Source organism: Schistocerca cancellata, chromosome 4, assembly GCF_023864275.1.
Source record: "Schistocerca cancellata isolate TAMUIC-IGC-003103 chromosome 4, iqSchCanc2.1, whole genome shotgun sequence".
Taxonomy (NCBI): domain Eukaryota; kingdom Metazoa; phylum Arthropoda; class Insecta; order Orthoptera; family Acrididae; genus Schistocerca; species Schistocerca cancellata.
The window spans coordinates 638,051,248-638,068,549 of NC_064629.1; the positions used below are offsets into that span (position 1 = coordinate 638,051,248).

The window sequence follows — 17,302 nt, forward strand, 5'->3', positions numbered from 1 at the left end:
AGTTACATATACGGACTATACACAAAACAAATTTGTTATTGCCATACTTAGATTAAGGAATCTACAGTTTGTAACACAGTATTCATATCTGACATTCAAATATTTGCAGTTTGTGACACAGTCTATGATCTGAGATCACATATATTTTTAGATAGATAGTCTTCCATCATATGAGTGTACTAAATCTAGAAACTCATCTATTGAATATACATGATTGTTTATGAGCTATAATTTTAATTTCATTTTTAGTTTTGTAATGGGCAATTTGGAGATATTAGGATGGAAGCAATTCAGTAGTTTTATGCCTGCACAGTGAGGGCTTTTCTCATAAAGTGTTGTTCTATGAGAGATGATGTGGGGTCTCTCTCTACCTCTAGTGTTGTGATCATGTATTTCTTTATTTAGTGTTTTGTTACTGTTTACTGCCATAATGATTAGCTTCAGTTCATACAGGTTATGAACAGTTAGTATTTTAAATTCTTTAAACAAATTTCTGCAGGACTCCCTGGCACATTTCTTTCTCATAATTCTAAGTGCCTTCTTTTGTAAGATAAGTACACTTTTCATATTACCTTTACTGCTGGATCCCCATACCTCTATCCCATAACTTAGATGGGATTCAAATAGTGCAAAATATATTTGCCTCAGAGTGGTGTCGGTTTTCTTAGGACATATATGGTAGTACATAGCTTTTTGCAAATATCATTCACATGATCAGACCAGTTTAACTTTGCATCAAGTGTCTGGCCAAGAAATTGGGTCGAGTATTGTTTTTTAATGTATTCATCACCCATTAAGATTTGGTTTTCATGAGTTTTTTGCCTCCCAAGATCAAATTCAATATAGACAGATTTATTGCGCTACCTGCAGTAGGTTCATTGCCAATGACAAAACAAATGGAGAATGCTTCACCAGCACATGAGGAAGAAACACCTCTGGTGACTTCTCTAGAAGGAATTAGGTCTACATCAGCATCAGAATGGGAACCATTATTGTTGCCATTGGCATAATCAGAAGCAGTAGTAGAAAATGTATCAGCTGTAGAAGCACCTCCACAAACTGCTGCAGAAGTTACACCAGCAACAATAACTACATCCCTGCCAAAAGGAGGGAACAGAACTACAGCAGAAGAAGCAGTATCAAGTGTTGTGGGTAAGCAGAAAACAGTGCCTCCTCTCTGTCTACACGATTTTTTTTAGTGGAACACAGCAAGGCAAAGAAGTCCATAAAATAGGTAGTGTAAAATATATTATAGCTCCTAGCCAAACTGTTCATTGTAAAGACAATAACAATTCAGATCTCCTACCTGAATATTCAAAGAGGGAAAGACAAAGAATTTATTGTAAATAATTTTGGACTAGAGAACAAATTTGATATTTTTTGTCTAAGTGAACTCTGGACAACAGTGAGTGAACTTAAGCTATAAAATTTAATAACTATAAAATAGCAAATGGCTACTGTAGAAAAGTGCATAAAAGGGGTGATGTGGCATTGTATATTAACCAGTCACTTATCCACTCCATCAATACGTTCGATCTAGACTATTTGTTTGATGAACAGAATTTTGAAGCCACTGGTATAGTTAGTGACAATTTTAAGTTAGTGATAATAGCCTTCTACAGATCACCTAAGGGTAATGTTTGTGTATTTTTAGAAAAACTGGACATACTGTTAGATGTATTTAGAAAGACAAAATTGTTACATTATGACATTGTAATAGGTGGAGATTTGAATGCATATTTTTTTGTAACAACAGCCAAACATAGTGTCACTGAGCTCAAAAATCTTCTAAGACAGTACAATCTGCACTTTATCAATAATAGACCCACATGTGATGAAGCATGTCTTGACAATATCTTTGACAGTTTCAATAGTAGAGAAGAATCATGTGATGTGACAGTATTCCCATTCTCAGATCATGATTCTGTATCACTAAATTACATAAGTAGGTTCTTGCTGATTAGAGTAACATTGCTAAGTCTGTCCCCAAAATGGTAATCACTGGAAGCCAAAAGCGCACACAAATTCAGCAGTATTGAGAATTCCATGAATAAATGCACAGCTGCATGGAAACTAATAAACAGTGTTACTAAAGATGAAAGAAATAAAAAAATCAGTATATGCCCTCAGAAATTCAATGGTTTCTTTATTAAATGAGTACAAAAAGTATTAAATACTATCAACAAACCTGTCATTACCTCAGCTGAGATTCTTTCAAAAGATGTCTGTAAACCACTAGTAAATACAAGTATGTTTACCTTCTCTGAGGTCCCACCTAGTCTTGTCCTAAAAATAGTTAAACATCTGAAATCATTTGAGAGTGTACACATATATGACATTTCTTGTAACATTCTAAAAAAAGTAATAGATTGTACTGTGTAACCTTTAACATCCTGCATAAATAAGTGTATATATGAGGGATATTTTCCTGATGAGCTAAAAGTGTCTAGGGTAGTCCCAATAGATAAAAAAGGAGATACTGACTCACCTTCAAGTTACAGACCAATTTCCATAGTACCAGCTCTCTCTAAAGTGTTTGAATGTATAATATACCAATAGCTATCTGTGTACTTTGAAAATGCAGGAATATTAGCGAATCACAGTATGGTTTTAGGAAAAACTTGTCAACTATTGATGCTATAGACTCGGTAGTCAAACATATACATCAGGAGTTTGAGGGTAAAGGATTTGCTCAAGTCACCTTTTGTGATCTAAGTAAGACTTTTGACTGTGTAGAGCAAAAATACTCCTAGAAAAAAATGGAGTACTATGGCATTCAAGCTAACAGCCTTAAACTATTAGCTTGAATGCCATAGTGATCCTGTAGGTATGATTTTAACAGCCTTAAACTATTAAAATCATACCTACAGGATCACAAGCAAGCTGTTTGTGTAGGTAAAGAAAAGTCCAGTATTGAATTAGTTGAAATAGGTGTACCACAGGGATCGGTATGGGGGTCTTTTATGTTCCTAATAATGATTAGTGATCTGCCATCATGCATCGAGTCCATGACAGTACTATATGCAGATGATACAACTTTTCTTCATTGTAGTAATGATTTCAGTAGCCCCAAAGCTTGTGTTGCAGGGACAAGCATCCTATTGGTTTAAAGCAAATGGCTTCCTACTGAATGATGATAAAACTCAGCAGATGGTTTTTAGTCTAAAAGACAAGCCTCCATCAGATGATCCTAGTTGTGTCAATTTTTTTGGGGGTATATATAGATGAAAAATTATCCTGGGGTCAACATGTACAATATATTAGTGGTAAATTGTCAAGAGTGATGTATTTGCTAAGGCGACTTATGGACTATGTACCTCAAAATTATGTTAGAACATCGTATTTTGCATTTTTCCAAAGCACCCTAACATATGGTATTATTTTATGGCGGAACTTGAGTTCAGTTCATGACATCCTAATACTACAAAAGAAAACCATTAGGATAATTACTGATTCTCCATATAAAGCACACTGCAAACCATTGTTCTTTGAACAAAAAATCATGACTGTAATAAACCTATATATTTACTATGTTTTACTCCACACAAAAAAAATGTTACCAGAAGCATAATGTAGAGAAAACAAACATTTATACAAAACAAGAAGGAGCAGATGCATATATACTCCTTAGCACAGGCTGTCAAAGTCACTTCATAGCTATGAACTGATGGGGCACAGATTACTTAATAAACTTCCACAATATGTATAAGAACTACCTAAACAAGCATTCAAACAAAAACTGTACGAATAGCTAGTTGCTCATCCATTCTATGACATAAATTATTATTTCAAAAGTAATATGATTTTGTAGTATTAATGACATGCCTCTTGTTTTCTTTGAATTAACAGTTATATTGTATTATATGCCTGGCATTGTCTATTCCTCTAATGGCTGAATGACAATAAAATTACTATTATTGTTATTATATTCTTGTCACTACACATTTAAAAGTACTGTATTCACACTTAAAACTAAATCATTCACTTTATTTCATCCAGGGTGTTATTTCTTGGGCATATGAAGTAGTTCTGTGGTATCCCTATCCCCTCAAGTTTTCCATTGTTTCCTAGACTCACTTTTGGTAGATAACATTGTGCTTTATTGATGTAAGCTGTGTTGAATGACTCCTCACAAATTGGCACACCATTGTATTTCAATCGTCAAAATTATGGTACCTCCTGATAAACAAAATAAAATAAAATATTACGTGTGTTTCAGAAGGAAGAGCAATTATTCAGTGGGATAGTAACAGATATGGGCAGTTTTGAGTAACAAGTTAATATAAACAAGTATCCAGTTCTCAACATGTGTTGAAAATCACACATAAATGAAACCTTACAAAACTAAATATTTTCCAGTAATTAAAGCTCTCAATATCACTTCCTTGCTCCTTTCAGTTCTTTCATAAAGTGTTTCATTGAGTGTTTGTTTGAAAATCCAAAGGTTTGAGGTACAATATCTAGTCAGTCCTAATATTTATTTTAGTATTTATTTATGTCTGTGCATTTATGTGAATACGTATGTGAAAAATGCAAAGTTGCACCATGGCTCATATTCCATGATACGCTGCAGGTAATCTAATTGGATGAATTGATTTACATATTATTTGAAGGTAAAAACAGATTACCAACAGTAGAATGAGATGTAGTAATGCACAGTGTAGTTAAATCCAGCTTTTGTGTTTATGATTGCACTACTTATACCCATGTTAGTGTACAGTCAACTAAATCATATCATAAATGGCAAGGTAATAGAAAATGTACATCAAAATGGCAGATAGCTTCTTGATTTAGCTGTTTTTTGTATAGTTGTGCATGAATCAGCAATATGGTGGAGGATGACAAGAACTTCAGTCAGTATGATCTTGGTACAGTGCCAGTGGTTGAAAGTATCCATATTTGATTATAATTTAGAGCCCATGTTGTACATAATGGCACACTGGGCCATCAAGTATGCCGCTAGTTGAGTTTGATGCATCAAGCCACATGTTGGTACAGGACACCTATCACAATGTTGTCTGATGGATTTGTAACAGATATTGTAATCCACATTGAATAAGTACTCATTCAAGAAAGTGATCTGATAATATTTGATACACCAAAGTCTTTCTTCTGTCACTCATCATGATTAATCACTGAGGGAGGCTCCTTCTCATAGCAGTGCTTGAACACAGTGTTCTGTGTAATTCAGCAGGCAGATGAAGAACATTGCACTCAACATATACTCATCACAGCTATCAATATGGAGCACATTCTTCAAAGGAAAGCTGCCAATAACATAAAATATAGAAAATCTTTCCAACTCGCTACCTACTTAAGCTTTGAGACCTCCCAACCAACGTCATATTAAGTTTTGTAATATCACTCAAGATGCATCTGCACATTACTTCAGTGTCATGGGCATGAAATATCTGCCATACAATTGTTGTTGTATAAAGCTGTTTGCTTACTGACTAAATTTTACTGGGCCTTGTCATTTCTTGAGTATTGTGCCCATCAATACCTGGGGCACAACACATTATTGCCACCCCACACTCCTCCTCAGTGCTCAGTTTATTGTTGTTGTGCCTCCAGAAACACACATAGTAATATAATATATACAATTTAATCTCATAATAGTATATTTTCTGGAAAATATTGTTTGTCTTCAAGACCATTTGGCGCCCTTCTGCAAGTGGTGCCCGGAGCATGACAGACCACCTTGTCCCTGCCATCCCCTTCGCTATGTCACTGAAATCTACAGTTCTTCTGTCCAGCTCGTGTCAGGTAACTTTAAGAAAGGAGGGGACGGGAGGGGAGAGAGAGAGGTAGTCTGGAATATAGAACACAGTCCACTCAGCCCTCTGATATCAACTTCATAATTCCCAAAACAAAGAAGCAGAACAATGGAATATAAGTTCCCTAAATGATATGCATAGAATAAAGTTTTGGAACAATTACCATTTATTTAATTGAGGATTGTCATATGTGAATCACTGTTGAGGCTACAATATCACAGGGGCTATGGCACATAATGATTCTATATGAATGGTAGTGAGTTATTGCATACCATGTTTGGCTCATCATATGTTCGCTTTAGATGATAATCACAAATGAGCTTTGAAGCTCAATGTCACAGGACAAAATCACTATTTAATTTAATTGAAGGGTTATAAGTGATCAGTCATAGGTAGCAGATATATTTAATAATAAGTCCTAAATGTAGTGGAAACTATAGGGACAAACAGTTCAAGAGAAAAATCACAGTAGTATGTAGAAAAAGCAACTATCGTAAAATTCAATTGTGACAATAGATTACCAACTTCTAAAATTAAGAGAATTGTATATTGTCTGAAAAATGTAAGCTCATTTCGATTTGATGGTCTTTCTAACAGAGTACAAAAGTTTATTCTGTGATAATAAGCCCAGTATTATCTGAGATTGCAATGCATCACTAATACCAGGCATTTTTTCACAGGTATTGAAATATGTCATTGTTCAAACCCTCTATAAGAAAGATGATAGGAGAGATGTCATTAACTACAAATCCATTTCACTACCGGCAAAATTTTCCAAAATTCTCGAGAAGGTGACATATTCTAGAAAATATACTGAACAACAATAATACCTTCAGTAAATCACAGTTTGGATTTCAGTGGAGTTGCTCAACTGAGAATGCCAATTATAGCTGCTCTCATTATATTTTACATGAACTAAATAACAAAACAGCATCAGTTGGTATTGTTTGTGATCTATATAAGGCATTTGACTGTATGAATCACAATATTCTCATAGATAAAATGACATTTTATGCAGTTGATGGTATAACCAACCACTGGATAATGTCATACATAAAAAAAAGACTATGGAAAATTATACCTAGTAATTCAAACAAAGTAATCAGGGAGATTTCCTTATTGGGGAAAAATCATTTATGGAGTTTCCCAAGCTCAATTTTAGGTCTGTTATTGTTCCTCATATGTGTAAATGATCTTCCATCTAATACACAAAAAGGAGAATTAGTTCTTTTTTGCAGATAGCACTAATATTGTAATCAATCCAAGCATACAATCAGCAACAGAAGAAATGATAAACGTTGTTCTAAGGATTCTCATTGATTGGTTTACTGTGAATGGTCCCACCCTCAGTTTCAAAAATACATGGCCTATCGATTTCTTTACATCTAGAGGGACTACGCTGATGTTACATGTAATAAATGGTGAGGAAATGATAACTAGGGTGGAAACTTCAAAACTTTTAGGTGTCCATAATGGTGGGAATTTCGACTGGTAAAGCACATTCTGGGATTCCTAAAACAACTTCGTTCAGCTATGTTTGCATTTAGAATCAATGCAAATCTTGGGGAGAGTTAGACCATTAAGATAATGTATTTTGCATATTATTATTAAATAATGTCATATAAAATAATGTTCTTGGGTAATCCATCTTTAAGAAAGGAAGTCTTCATTGCTCAGACATGTTCTATAAGAGTAATATGTGGTGCTCATCCATTATCATCTTGTAGACATTAGTTCAAGGAGTTAGCCTTTCTGACTACTGATTCACAGTATATTTACTTCCTGATGAAGTTTGTTGTGAATAATCCACTGCAGTTCAAAAGGAGCAATAATGTACATAATTACAATACCAGAACAGAAAACTACATTCATAACTCCACATTAAGGTTGTCTTTAGCACAAAAACCGGTGCACAATGCTAAAACCAAAATTTTTATATCTTACCCAGTGATTTACAATGTCTAGCAGACAGCACAGTAGAATTTGAAAACCAACTGAAAAAGTTTCTGTAGAAAAATTTATGGTACTGGAATGTGTGAGGGCAATGGGTAGGAATTACAAACTCACATCAGTATATTAAAAAAATGATGAGCATGTAGCCATATTTACAAATTAATTTCCAGAATGAGATTTTCACTCTGGAGCAGAGTGTGCACTGATATGAAACTTCCTGGTAAATTGAAACTGTGTGCCGGACAGAGACTCGAACTCGGGACCTTTGCCTTTCGTGGGCAAGTGCTCTACTGTCTGAGCTACCCAAGCACGACTCATGCCCTGTCCTCACAGCTTTACTTCCGCCAGTATCTCGTCTCCTACCTTCCAGACTTCTCAGAAGCTCTCCTGCGAACCAGGCAGTACTAACTCTCCTGGAAGAAAGGATATTGCAGACACATGGCTTAGCCACAGCCTGGGGGATATTTCCAGAATGAGATTTTCACTCTGCAGCAGAGTGTGTGCTGATATGAAACTTCCTGGCAGATTAAAACTGTTTGCTGGACCGAGACTCGAATTCGCACTTCCCCGCGAAAGGCAAAGGTCTCGAGTTCGAGTCTAGGTCTGGCACACAGTTTTAATTTGCCAGGACGTTTCACGAATAGATTTTGTATTTAAATGTAAAATGACTCATTTCACATGATTAAGATTTGTTGTACAGATGATCCATGGAACATGAAACTGAGTAATTAACCATTTGTGTGCTCTATACTACTTTTCATATTCAGCAAGTCTTATTATTTCATGATGACTATATAATGTTGTAATTCATGTTATCATAAGTACTATATATGTAATGATTTTTTTTCTGGAAAAGTCATATACATTTCCTTAAATGATGCAGCCTGTTGGTCCATCCATAATAACCTAGCTATCAACAACAAATCTCACCGAAAAATTCAGAGTATTATAACTGCAACCTTTTTTCTTCCTGTACTACTTAGGTCTGTGTTAGTGTTAGCTTATAACAGATGATTTAACTACTGAGATATGTACTAACTCATATCCTTTCTTATACACTCTTCAGAGTGAGCAGATTGGTGCAGTAGTTAACCAGGGATGAAACCCCTGCCCTCCCATCAAGGTTTACATTTTATGCGACTTTCTTAAGTCACTTAAGTCTTAAGGCGAATGGCAGGTTGCATCTTTAGATAAGAGTTGAACCTACTATTTCCCAGGTGCTTCACTTATAGAACTAGTGAGTGTTCTGTATATAACAACCTAATTTTGATCATAGGTTACATGAAAAAAGATAAAAAATGGGAAGTTAAAGATATTGTATTTAAGGAAAATAAGTCATAGTTTCACCTTTAATTCTTTATATTACACTGATCAGCCAGAAGATTATGACCACCTATTTACTAGCAATATAAACCCATCCAGGCAATAACAGTGTCATCTGGCAAGGAATGGCTGCTAGTTAGACACACACATGGTACATGTAGTATCAGCGAGTGTGCTGTCCATGTGAGAAATGGGGAAGGCATGCAACTTATCTGAGATTGACTGCAGAATGTGATGGCCCAGAGGCTTGGCATGAGCATTTCGGAAACTGCATGACTTATCAGTTGTTCAAGGAGTGCTGTGGTGAGTGTATTCAACACGTAGTGAAACCAAGGTAAAACCACGTTCAGATGTTTTATGAAGTGGGCAATTTGATAATTTTGAACATTTAAAGCAAATTGTCATTCTTTGCACCACTCTGAAATATTAGCTCTGACTAAGTATTTATGCAGCTTATTTCAGATAGTACTTCATACCGTAATAAAAGAAGACATGTTCCACAGTAGACTGAAATGTAAACAGCCTTTACGTAAATCGTACAATTAGCTAATTCCAACCATAAATCATTTTGTAGTATGTGTGTGATATTGCATATTACTTATTGTAATTTTCTGTGTATTTTACTTTACACATACAAAATAAATGTCACATTCGATAATTACATTAGAAACGGATCCACATCACGAGAATTACAACCTCACACATCATATATTGAACAGTTAACAATATGTGACATGCGAGGCTGTAACGTTTGTGTTGTGGATCCATTCCTAATGTAATTATGGAATATGACATCTATTTTGTGCATGCAAAGTAAAATACTCTGATAATTACAATATGTAAAATGTAATATCACACACATGGTTGAAAATGAATTATGGTAACTATTAGTTAACTGCATGATTTAAATCAAGACTGTTTACACTACAGCCTATAATGGATCATGTTTTCTTTTATTAAGTATTTAGAAGCTCTGGATCCACACAGAAACAAAAACAAAGTTGTTATAGATAACTGTATCACATGCAAGAAGACTAAGGTTACTATGGGGGGGGGGTGGAGAGGGGGGGGTGAGGGATGAGACCTCTGGGTATGGAGTACTTTTAATATTTTGGAAGATGAATAGCGACTTTTAAGTAGCCATAAAGGAGTTCCAATTTCTATCTTGTGAAAACCTGTGTAATAACGACTTTTAAATCACTTTCTCGAAAGAAAAACATCTGGTTGTACTATAATTTTTACTTTGCCTGAGAAAGGGGTGGTGGTGGACCACCCTTGCCACTGAATATGGGCGCCCTTGTCCCTTGGGCCCGTATTACGCAACATGAACATATAGAGTCTCAACATACGATTATACTTTTGATAATAAGTGTAGATGTGGTACTGAGTCAAATGCTTCACGGTAATCAAGAAATACTGTACGTATCTTACGTCCTGGAACCAAGGTTGCATTATTTTTATTGTAGGAAACAAGGAATCAAGATAAAACGGGGAATCTCGATTATTGCCACACCAATATGTTTGCTTTTTAACGGCCACAGAATATCGCTACTCTGTTTCGAACGAGTAAAACATCATTGTGGCACCAAATCCTTGAGGACATACACAGATGAGCCAAAATCCTGCAATCACTACTCACCACAAGATGGAATGAAGCCCGTTACATGCTAAAGAAGGAACGTAAACGGAGCTGAAACGAATGGGGAATGATTCTAGCGATGACGTGGGCCACAGATTGGGAACTCCACTGACATATGCCAGTTTGACAGGGTGCAGATAGTTATGGCTGAGGGTCTAGGTACACCCATCACAGAACCGGCGAACGCTCAGATCTGTTCATGTGCTACCGTCTATAATGGTTAAAGTTGTTGAAAATACAAGCAGCTGACAAGATCTTGGACCTCCATGCCTTATCAGAGAATGTGAAGGTCGGAGGCTCCCCCAATCTGCAACTCAGGATACGCAGCAGCCTGTGGCTGATCTCTCAGCAGAGTACAATGCTGGTGCAGACTCAAGTGTTTCATAGCACACTGATCGGCTTCTGTTGCTTAACACTGGGCTCTGCAGCAAATGACCAGCACGTGTTCCTATGTTGAGCAAATACCATCAGTTACGTTTGCAGTGGACACATGATCATCGAGATGGGTCCGTGGATCAATACAAACAGCCGGCCGGTGTGGCCGAGCGGTTCTAGGCTCTTCAGTCTGGAACTGCGCGACCGCTACGCTCGCAGGTTCGAATCCTGCCTTGGCCATGGATGTGTGTGCTGTCCTTAGGTTAGTTAGGTTTAAATACACTCCTGGAAATGGAAAAAAGAACACATTGACACCGGTGTGTCAGACCCACCATACTTGCTCCGGACACTGCGAGAGGGCTGTACAAGCAATGATCACACGCACGGCACAGCGGACACACCAGGAACCGCGGTGTTGGCCGTCGAATGGCGCTAGCTGCGCAGCATTTGTGCACCGCCGCCGTCAGTGTCAGCCAGTTTGCCGTGGCATACGGAGCTCCATCGCAGTCTTTAACACTGGTAGCATGCCGCGACAGCGTGGACGTGAACCGTATGTGCAGTTGACGGACTTTGAGCGAGGGCGTATAGTGGGCATGCGGGAGGCCGGGTGGACGTACCGCCGAATTGCTCAACACGTGGGGCGTGAGGTCTCCACAGTGCATCGATGTTGTCGCCAGTGGTCGGCGGAAGGTGCACGTGCCCGTCGACCTGGGACCGGACCGCAGCGACGCACGGATGCACGCCAAGACCGTAGGATCCTACGCAGTGCCGTAGGGGACCGCACCGCCACTTCCCAGCAAATTAGGGACACTGTTGCTCCTGGGGTATCGGCGAGGACCATTCGCAACCGTCTCCATGAAGCTGGGCCACGGTCCCGCACACCGTTAGGCCATCTTCTGCTCACGCCCCAACATCGTGCAGCCCGCCTCCAGTGGTGTCGCGACAGGCGTGAATGGAGGGACGAATGGAGACGTGTCGTCTTCAGCGATGAGAGTCGCTTCTGCCTTGGTGCCAATGATGGTCGTATGCGTGTTTGGCGCCGTGCAGGTGAGCGCCACAATCAGGACTGCATACGACCGAGGCACACAGGGCCAACACCCGGCATCATGGTGTGGGGAGCGATCTCCTACACTGGCCGTACACCACTGGTGATCGTCGAGGGGACACTGAATAGTGCACGGTACATCCAAACCGTCATCGAACCCATCGTTCTACCATTCCTAGACCGGCAAGGGAACTTGCTGTTCCAACAGGACAATGCACGTCCGCATGTATCCCGTGCTACCCAACGTGCTCTAGAAGGTGTTAAGTCAACTATCCTGGCCAGCAAGATCTCCGGATCTGTCCCCCATTGAGCATGTTTGGGACTGGATGAAGCGTCGTCTCACGCGGTCTGCACGTCCAGCACGAACGCTGGTCCAACTGAGGCGCCAGGTTGAAATGGCATGGCAAGCCGTTCCACAGGACTACATCCAGCATCTCTACGATCGTCTCCATGGGAGAATAGCAGCCTGCATTGCTGCGAAAGGTGGATATACACTGTACTAGTGCCGACATTGTGCATGCTCTGTTGCCTGTGTCTATGTGCCTGTGGTTCTGTCAGTGTGATCATGTGATGTATCTGACCCCAGGAATGTGTCAATAAAGTTTCCCCTTCCTGGGACAATGAATTCACGGTGTTCTTATTTCAATTTCCAGGAGTGTAGTTCTAAGTTCTAGGGGACCGATGACCTCAGATGTTAAGTCCCATAGTGCTCAGAGCCATTTGAGCCATCAATACAAACGTGTCACCTGGTCTGATGAACCACGTTTCTTGTGTGCAGTTAAGCCATCATTCAGGAGTACAGCTGTTCGAAACATTCAACAGCAAGGGGTGGGGGCAGGGGGAGTGGGGGGATTCTGGTACTGGGGACATTCACCTTGGTTTTTATGGGACTTGTGGTAAGGAACGTAATCGAAGGCACAATAACGGCTGTGCAATATGTGGACGTTATTGTGCATCACATACATCTTTCGTGCTTGATGTATTCCTCAATGGTAATGGCATCTTCGAGAAGGATAAGAGTCTGTGGCACAGCGCCAGAAATGTACTAGAGTGGTTTGAGGAGCATGATAGTGAGCTGACGCTTATGACTTGGCCATCAGATTCACCTCATCTGAATCTTATGGAACACCTGTTAGATGTGCCGCGCGGGATTAGCCCAGCGGTCTGGGGCGCTGCAGTCATGGAGCATGGTCCCGGCGGGCATGGGTGTGTGTGTTTGTCCTTAGGATAATTTAGGTTAAGTAGTGTGTAAGCTTAGGGACTGATGACCTTAGCAGTTAAGTCCCATAAGATGTCACACACATTTTTGAACCTGTTAGATGCAATCGGGCGGCAGCTCCGCACCAGAAGCCACTGGGCTGCAGTTTACGGTAATTCCGTGACCTCTGCGTAGATATCTGGTAGTACATATCCCAGAAATATACCAATAAGTAGACGAATCTGTGTTACGCAGAATCACTGCATTCCATAAGTGGACCAACATGCTGTTAAGCACGTGGTCACAATGTTTTGGCTCAGAGATTAGGAGACTCACAACAGAGTCATGTTAATATTAACTACGCGATATTTGGCCTTCACAGAAGAGGCTGGACGCTGATATAGCGATATAGTCTGTATAATGTCCACATTATGACAAGTTACCTAGAGTCTTTATTGTCTCTGTTTACCTTCATATGGAGGCAGTCCAACAGATAGTGTCATAATGAGGTGTTGTTAGTAATGTTGCAATATGAATAACGATGGGATGTACAGAGTTACTGTCAGCGTTGACTGGGAGAAAGGAAACGTATGACGTGACCGAATATACCATTCAGAGACTCCCAACAAGCTGTAAATAGGATCGAGATCTGGTAAGCTTCTGGGATGCTCGAAATAATGAAAATGTATGTGGTGTTTTTCAGATTACGCGTTTATGGTATGGGCGCACTACCTTCGAGGTTTGTAACCTTGAAATGTGTCATAGTCGTCTAGGACAAAGTATAACATCGTCGGAAACACACAGTGCACAAGGAGTCCTTCCAATGAAGAACACTCCCCAAATCATCCACCCACTGTTAACAGCTTGCACTGTTACACCAATTGTGATGCATCCACCGTAATGGCTCTGAGCACTATGCGACTTAACTTCTGAGGTCATCAGTCGCCTAGAACTTAGAACTAATTAAACCTAACTAACCTAAGGACATCACACACATCCATGCCCGAGGCAGGATTCGAACCTGCGACCGTAGCGGTCACGCGGTTCCAGACTGAAGCGCCTTTAACCGCACGGCCACACCGGCCGGCTGAAACATCAGCATCCACCGTAGCCTCTTTACGTTGGTTCTGAAAACATACAAGGTCATCATCCAAAAAAGTGAATAAATCTGTGACCCTCCAGAACAACAGATCATCATAGTTGTCAGCTGTCTAGTCGGTATGATCATAGCAACAAGTGAGTAGCTTTCTTTGATGAGTCTGTGAAAGAGACAGATTATGAGTGCGTCTGGTGGAACAGCCAACTCATTCGGATGTGTGGCACATGCTCATCAGGAATACCTTGTTTGATTGATATTTATTGTAATTAGTGATTAGCTGTACTGCTGGCATAGAGTAGTCTTAAAAGCGAGTTCTCGTTTAGACTTTGCCTTTTGTTGTCCTCCACATCTGTGCTGCTGATTCGATGTTTTCCTTTTTTATTATCAGTCTCTCTTCACTTTAATCGGTGTAGCCATCTAACTCCTTACAAATGCCACTCTTGCACAGACCAAGACAGAAGCTGTGCATCCCTTTCCTCGTTACGATGCCATGGCTGTTCAGTCACTGTCAGTCACTGCACAGATCCCTCCAGCCACCCGAATGCCTTTAATTGGTGTCCTTAACAACGCGTTTGCATACTGAAAGCAGATGCTTGAAAGTTTATAAAAGGGGGTCCAGAAACTAGTATTTATTAACTATTGTCAAGGTAGCACATGATTCAGAATTAATACAGTAATAAATGTATCAAGAAAACAATTAACTCATCTTGTCATTTGGAACAGAGTTTAGCTATCCCTTCACTTGATGCTCATGCACAGTCGAGTCACATTAATGTGACCACCTGTCAAAAGACTGAATAACTACCTTTCGTAATGTAGGTATGCAGGAAGAGAGTCAGTGAGGTTCTGGAAGGTACGTACAGGGATATGGAGCCTTGCCAAATCCAGTGCTGTTGCCAGTTGCACTACGTTTCTCAGTTGAGGATCCATAGTGTGAACAAAATGGTCGAGGTGGTTCCACAAATTCTCGATTGGGTTTAAATCTGGGGGGTACGGTAAACTCATCCTGGTGCTCAATGAACCACCGACATACCCTGCTAAATGAGTGACGTGTTGCATTGCACTGCTAATAGATGCCACAGTGCCGGGGAAAAGACAGACTGCATGTAGGGGTGGATATAGTCCCCCAGTACAGATGCATACCTGTGTTGGGTCCATTATGCCTTCCAGACTGACCCAGGAAATGCCACGAAAACGTCCCCCAGACCATGGACCGTTCTGAGGATTGTTGCAAGGCCATAACACCAACGGCCGTCTGACCAAAGGAGCAGAAAACGTAAATCATGCGAAAAGACCATCTTTCGCCACTCATTGGACGTCCACTGACGATATTGGTCTGTCATGTGCAAATTCCAGCCTTCATCGCCGACGAACGGGAGCATGAACCAAGCACCTGTTGTGGAAGTCCATATGCAACAACGTTCACTAAAAGGTCCTTGCGGAGGCACTGTTTGTAGCTTCTTGTTTCATTTGGGCGGGCTATTAATCAACAGTTGCACATCTATTCGCCCATACACATCTCTGCAGCGTCGTTCATCTCTGTCATCTATGGCCCATGGTGCACCACAGTTGCCTCGCCGCTGGCTTTAGATAACGCCATTTTTCCATGCTTAGTATATTTTAACAAATGTGGCATGTGATCAGTTTACAAACTTGGCCATTTCGGAAATGGTCCACCATTGGTCCGAAAGCCAATAATCATACCCTTTTGAACATCAGATAAATCACTCCATTTCCGCATTATGACATCGATTGCACTGTTGTTCACTCCCCCGACATGCTTTGTTTACTCTCCACTGCTAGTGCTGCCACCTGGTTATTCCACGTTGACGTCGAAATAGCCAGTAGTCACATGTGACTGGACTGTGTATATTCCACCACTTTCCGACGAAAATGTAAACTGTGCTCAGTTTTGTTACAGATTCTGTGTCAAACCGTGCTACCTCAAGCTCTTTCCAGTTATTCCTTGTTATGGTAATTTATCTAAATGAAGTTGACAATAATAATATTAATAATAAATAATAACTCATATGTTCTCATAAGATGTTTTAATATTATTTTGCCATTCTTGCACTAAGTCAATTGTACTTTTTTCAAATCAATCAGTCTATTATTTCATGAGCAGCATTCCCTTTTGATGCAGGTATAACCTATTTTCTTCAATTCTTGATGTTTTAGGTAGCACTTCATTTAAAAGAATGTACTAATTTTAGGCGGAGAGCGTATGGTATTTGGACTGACAATTGTTGGCCTTACTGAAAAAGCTGTATGACTGATTCAGTACTTGTTCATTTCCAGGTGAGATCCAGCGCCGTGGAATGGTGCTGCCATTCAGCGCGGACATCTACCGGCCCATGCTGGCTCGCCTCAGGGCCGAAGGTTTCCAGACCTTCGACAGGTCCACCATTCTCTGACCAGCTCCCTGCCGAGGTCACGTCACTCCTTTGTGCAAGAAACATCATTCACATTCTGCATATTCTACCGTCGTTCTCAAGACTGGACTGACAGACGTTAACTATGCTGGAAGCAAAATGAGGCACGGTCCTCAGTAAACATAGCATCATGAATTACATGACGAATTACCACACCACCAAAATAAAGACTTCTTACTCAAATCTACGAGAGTGTCAGAAGCATGGCGGTCTAGAAAATTAAAAATGCGCTGAAGCATTGTTACATGTAGCATCTACCATGTATGTATTCAAATATGTGTCACAGGACCAATATTGCGCCACATATTTCATCTGAAACAGTGCTCTCAGTGTTTCACATTATTTCTTTGGTCCGTCCACGCTTTTTCAGTTTTAACCTCTCTCGAATTTAAATAAAGTGCACTGGCCAGCCACTATTATTTTTTCTTGTAGTTATTTTTAATTTCTGTAATCTGCACTCC

General features: G+C 39.9%; 1 protein-coding gene across 1 annotated transcript in view; it reads left to right on the plus strand.

Annotated features, from left to right (window-relative positions):
• Window positions 1–17,254, plus strand: part of LOC126184532 (alpha-aminoadipic semialdehyde synthase, mitochondrial) — a 207,159-nt gene extending 189,905 nt beyond the window's left edge. The window contains exon 18 of the mRNA XM_049926937.1: window positions 16,708–17,254. Within this exon, the coding sequence (XP_049782894.1) occupies window positions 16,708–16,823 (116 nt within the window). The 3' untranslated portion in view covers window positions 16,824–17,254. The remainder of the gene's footprint in view (window positions 1–16,707) is intronic.
• Window positions 17,255–17,302: the final 48 nt, after the last annotated feature.